The 6000-nt window shown below is 39.2% G+C and overlaps 1 protein-coding gene across 2 annotated transcripts in view; it reads left to right on the top strand.

Moving 5' to 3' along the window:
• The first annotated feature begins 1938 nt into the window (after positions 1 to 1938).
• Positions 1939 to 6000, top strand: part of tle2c (TLE family member 2, transcriptional corepressor c) — a 32189-nt gene continuing 28127 nt past the window's right edge. The window contains exon 1 of one of the 2 annotated variants that reach the window (XM_067452790.1): positions 1939 to 2255. In XM_067452790.1, coding sequence (XP_067308891.1) covers positions 2217 to 2255 — 39 coding nt within the window. In that variant the 5' untranslated portion in view covers positions 1939 to 2216. The remainder of the gene's footprint in view (positions 2256 to 6000) is intronic. The other variant, XM_067452789.1, reaches the window with a different exon arrangement.

Below are 6000 nucleotides of genomic sequence, written 5' to 3'. Positions count from 1 at the left end.
GAATGTCATGCTGAGAAACAAGAAATACTTAAATGAATACTATAAATAACAGTAACACTAATAATGTAATGTGGATAAATAGGACTTACAAAGTAAACAGAAGTTCAAAACTTGTGCTGTTCACAATAATTTAAGTTGCTAAAAATATACATCACATTTGGTGACAGTATATGATTTATAAATTGTTATAGTCAAAATAATCCATCATGTTTTACTCAAAAACTAGTATTTTAGTACATTTACGAACTTGTTCATAAAAACATACATTGATATATAAAAAAGATCTATCACAACATTAGGTGATAATCAACGTATTATTACGAATTTATAATCTGCTATAAGTTAATGGGGCAGTCATTTTGGACAGGGAACACAAAACTAGTTAACGTTACCATGAAATGAACACAACGGGGGTACAAAATAATATCTGTTAAGGATGACAAGAAATTGTACAGTTACTTCGTTATAGCTATTTATAGCTACTTATCGATAACTATTTCACGCAGAATACATTAGCATTAGCTTTCGAAAGTGTTTTTTTTTTTTTTTTTTTTTGCTTTCGAAAGTTCAGTTGGCTAACTTAAAGTTAGTGTCGCTTACCTTCGTGTTGGACTGCCCGGTTAAAATGTGATTTAAGATGGCGCTTGAGGTGATTTTCTCCTGATGGCTTATAATATTTAATCGAGCAAAACGGACAGTGGAATTGGTCGCAGCAATATGAGCATTTAGAATAATACGGGATATTATTCCCCTCCAGTCCCGTAACATGCATCTTCTCGAAGAAGAGACTCGAGCGACGCAATGCGCATGCGCGGTCAGAACTGCTGTGGTAAAACTGTGGTTGGGGTAAAACTGTGGCTCTGCGGCTCTGCAGTCAGACCCTTCTCACACGCGCCGGTGCTGGGGTCCTGTTTCACGATTGGTTAAGATCAAAGTGGATGTCATGACCCAACGTGGGCACTTGGGTCACTTATTGGCCTTGACTTTAATCTTGTTAGCCAATCAGGGTCCACTTTTGAAAAGAGACGTTAAGGCTGCAATGTTTGCACATTATGTTCTGTGTTATGATACGAGCGGTTTGCAGCTTTGTTCTCTTTCAAATAGTGTTTCATTTTATATATCTGAGTTTATAATATATAATAGTATAGTATATAACGATATAATTCGCTTTAAACTGTTTTCTCACTTGTAATTGTTACGTTTTATTCTATTTGTGTAGTCTTCATAAACAAATGTAAGCGGGCGCCCTTAAAAGCTTAATGTCAATCTCACAGGCGCAGTAATAATACAGGCTGCACCGCTGAGAAGAGCCGCTGTGCGTTTTCTTTTCTCTTCTGATCCTTCACCCCTTTCTCTCTCACACTCAGTCTCTCATATATTTATTTTAGATTTTCAGAAATCCAATACACCCCTCGCTGGCTGCAGTTTGGCTCGTTGACAGCCTATTCGTGAATGAATCTTTCTTTTGATTCGGTTCTGAGTCGCACTAGTCGATTCGCAGAACATTAAAAGAAATAGCTAATCTTTCACAGAATTTCACCACCCTTTTCTTTAGAAAAAAAAAACATTACAATTTGGGATTAGTCACATTACAAGGAACAGAGCCATTGACTCCCTCAGGATTTTCATATTGGTTTTTTCGCGGTTTTTAAATTTGCGAGTAAAATAAGGTCTGTGCATGGTTAACATTATTTGAAGAGATGCTTTGTTCGACAACATCAGTCACACCTAAAACGTGAATTCATTATGTTCATTTATTTCTATGAGGACAACTGAGACCAATACATCAAAAACCCGTGGTAAAATGAGGTAATATATAGGTATTTAGGCGGAAACTGTGATTACTGTGGTATATTTGAATTAGTGAATCGTTCAAACGAACCGATTCGCTCATATTATTCAGACCGCGTGTGCGCGCGGGTCAGCGCTGTTTATGCTCCTCTGATCTCCGACGCGCGCTCTGCGTGCACGCGCCCCGCACAGGATGATCTTGTTACATTGTAGCGCGGCGTAACTGTGCGTCATAAAGAGGAAGAACGTTTGATCCAGGCGAATAGAACGTTTTTAAACTTTTCATCGGATACCTCGTAATTCTCAGGTTACTCGAGAACGTTTGGAGCGCGGGAGTCGGAGGAGAGATCCTGGTTTACAGCGCACGGGGGTTCGGTGTCGGACGGTGATTCCGGACTCGGTCCTGACCATCGAGATCCCCGTGGATGACCTCCAGAGCCATGTATCCGCACGGAAGACCCCAGGTACCGCAGCCTAATGAACTCATTTCTAGCGGATCGTTGAGTTGCGCGCGGGGGCCCGTTTTAATGTGCATTATGTTTAGTGTTAGGGTCAGGGTTAAGGTCACGATGAAGAGTTAATTACAGGGCTGTGGGTTCAACTGATGCACGGGCTGCGAAAACACACAGGCCTGGAGTCCCGTTACAGACACTCGCCGTAATATAGATATATAAATGATAATAATAACAATATAACAGATAATATTATAATAATAATAATATGTGTATAAATGAGCCTATTAATAAATATATCCTACATGTTTTTGACTGTGCATGGTTCTGCATCCAGAGTTTCACTTTTGATATTTTAACTTTTAGTTTTATTATTGTGTGTGTGTGTGTGTGTGTGTGTGTGTGTGTGTGTGTGTGTGTGTGTGTGTGTGTGTGTGTGTGTGTGTTTATTGTTTGGCTAATGACAAGAATACATAATATATAAAATAATTTTATATATATATATAATATAAAATTATTGTTTGGCTATATTGCTCTTAAGCTCTTTATAGCATGAATCTCTACATTCAAAAAACCCAAGAGGAACCAAAACTCATTTGGGGAAGCCCTACACCTCAAGCCTGCAGACATTTAATGCTATACAGCTCTGGAACAAATTACGAGACTTAACATTGATTTCAGAGCTTTTCACACATGCACACACATATACATATATAATTGAACAGATGTTCCTAATAATCCTTTAGGTGAGTGTGTGTGTGTGTGTGTGTGTGTGTGTGTGTGTGTGTGTGTGTGTGTGTATATATATATATATATATATATATATATATATACAATTATCTAATCTACCAATCACATGGCAGTTGCTTCAATGCCTTTAGGGGTGTGGTCCTGGTCAAGACAACCTCTTGAAAAGAAAGGTGATTTAAGCAATTTTGAGCGTGGCATGGTTGTTGGTGCCAGACGGGCCGGTCTGAGTATTTCACAATCTGCTCAGCTACTGGGATTTTCACGCACAACCATGCCTTGTTGATGCTCGAGGTCAGAGGAGAATGGGCCGACTGATTCAAGCTGATAGAAGAGCAACTTTGACTGAAATAACCACTCGTTACAACCGAAGTACGCAGCAAAGCATTTGTGATGCTACAAAACACACAACCTTGAGGCGGATGGGCTACAACAGCAGAAGACCCCACCGGGTACCACTCATCTCCACTACAAATAGGAAAAATAGGCTACAATTTGCACGAGCTCACTAAAATTGGACAGTTGAAGACTGGAAAAATGTTGCCTGGTCTGATGAGTCTCGATTTCTGTTGAGACATTCAGATGTTAGCGTCAGAATTTGGCGTAAACAGAATGAGAACATGGATCTATCATGCCTTGTTACCACTGTGCAGGCTAGTGGTGGTGGTATAATGGTGTGGGGGATGTTTTCTTGGCACACTTTAGGCCCCTTAGTGCCCTTTGGGCATCGTTTAAATGCCACGTCCTACCTGAGCATTGTTTCTGACCATGTCCATCCCTTTATAGCCATCCTCTGATGGCTACTTCCAGCAGGATAATGCACCATGTCACAAAGCTTAGATAATTTCAGATTGGTTTCTTGAACATGTCAATGAGTTCACTGTACTAAAATGGCCCCCACAGTCTCCAGATCTCAACCCAATAGAGCATCTTTGGGATGTGGTGGAACGGGAGCTTCGTGCCCTGGATGTGCATCCCACAAATCTCCATCAACTGCAAGATGCTCTCCTATCAATATTGGCCAACATTTCTAAAGAATGCTTTCAGCACCTTGTTGAATCAATGCCACGTAGATTTAAGGCAGTTCTGAAGGCGAAAGAGGGTCAAACACAGTATTAGTATGGTGTTCCTAATAATCCTTTAGGTGAGTGTGTGTGTGTGTGTGTGTGTGTGTGTGTGTGTGTGTGTGTGTGTGTGTGTGTGTGTGTGTGTGTGTGTGTATGTGTATGTGTATGTGTATATATATATATATATATATATATATATATATATATATATATATATATATATATATATAATAGTCTTTTTAATTAGTTTTTATCATGCAATATGGTATATTCATCTCTAAATGCAATATTGAATTAAGAGAGACAGATGGGCAGATGTGCATGTGCTGAACAAGAGAAATTATTGAAGGCAGAAATGCTGTAGAAGGACATTCATGAACACAGAGAGATGTGTGAGTTTGCTCTGTGTGGCGGAGGGATGGACAGATGGATGGACGGGTGAATGAATGGTTTGTTCGAGTTATTGCTGCATGTTGCTACATATGGATCCAGGCCACCCCACTCTCCACTGCAAATGTCATGTTCCATCATCGTCACTGGGCAACACGATACCACACACACACACACACACACACACACAGAGACTGAGCTGCACTTCAAAGCTACCTTTTCTATGATGGCATGTTATTACAGGCCCATGGAGACCCAGTTTTGTGGTTACTTGCATTAGCTTTTAAAGTGAGGAATTTTAGTGTGCATAATGAATGAGATTTAGAGAGTGTGCAAATGTGGTTAGGTTTGTTATTGTGTGCTGTTTTTATCAGTGTGTTTAGCAGACAGTATGTGGTAATACATAATGACTGTGTGTGCTGCTGCCTGCTGGGCCGCTGATGATCTGACTCCAGTGGGCAGCTTCTGTCTGCTCTCAAAACCCTGTCGGATCTGATACAGGACGCTCATGACCGCATTACACCTGGGATTAACATCGCCCTCTGTGATACGATCCAGTGTTATTTTAGTATCATTGAGATAGTGTTTATATATATTTGGAATTGATCAGATCCGATGGTGAGTGTAAAGTATAGGGATCGTCATTGATCCATAGGTGCAAGCTGCTTCCCGAATCGGAACGTATGTAATTCCCAGATTAATTGTAAAGTTTAACCATCATAGAGTGAACGTTCATCATGTGCTTTTAAGTCCTGTCAGCTTAAAGGGTTAGTTCACCCAAAAATTACACTTCTTTCATTAATGACTCACCCCAATGTCGTTTCACACCCATAAGACCTCCGTTCATCCTCGAAACACAGTTTAAGATATTTTAGATTTAGTCCGAGGGCTTTCTGTCCTTTGAATGTAAGTGTATGTCCACTCGCTGTCCACGTCCAGAAGGTGATGAAAACATCATCACAGTAGTCCATATGTGACATCAGTGGGTTAGTTAGACTCTTTTGAAGCGTCGACAATACATTTTGGTCCAAAAATAACCAAAAATACGACTTTATTTAGCATTGTCTTCTCTTCCGCGTTTATTTTCAAATCTTAAATAAAGAATCAAACGGTCATGAATCAGCAGATTGATTCGTGATTTGTATCGCCAATGTCACGTGATTTCAGCAGTTTGCCAGTTTGACACGCGATCTGAATCATGATTCATGACCGTTTGATTCTTTATTTGAGGAACACGGAAGAGAAGACAATGCTGAATAAAGTCTTATTTTTTGTTATTTTTGGACCAAAATGTATTGTCATATATATTTGAAGTGTTTCATTCTGCAAAAATCCTTCTATAAGTGTATTTTGTCTGGTAATTATGACATTTAACCAATATTTGAGATGTGTGAAACACTATTTGACTGAAATGGTATTAGAAATAATCTCAGAAATAATTTATGTAAAAAAAGACTAAAATGTTTTAACTAAAACTTGACTAAGAAATATTGAGTTTTCTTTATACTAAAATGACGAGACTTTTAGTCGACTAAAACTTGACTAAATAAAAC

Source organism: Pseudorasbora parva, chromosome 9, assembly GCF_024679245.1.
Source record: "Pseudorasbora parva isolate DD20220531a chromosome 9, ASM2467924v1, whole genome shotgun sequence".
Lineage (NCBI taxonomy): Eukaryota > Metazoa > Chordata > Actinopteri > Cypriniformes > Gobionidae > Pseudorasbora > Pseudorasbora parva.
The sequence above is the reverse complement of the archived record's forward strand: the minus strand, read 5'-3'. Positions and strand labels throughout refer to the sequence as shown.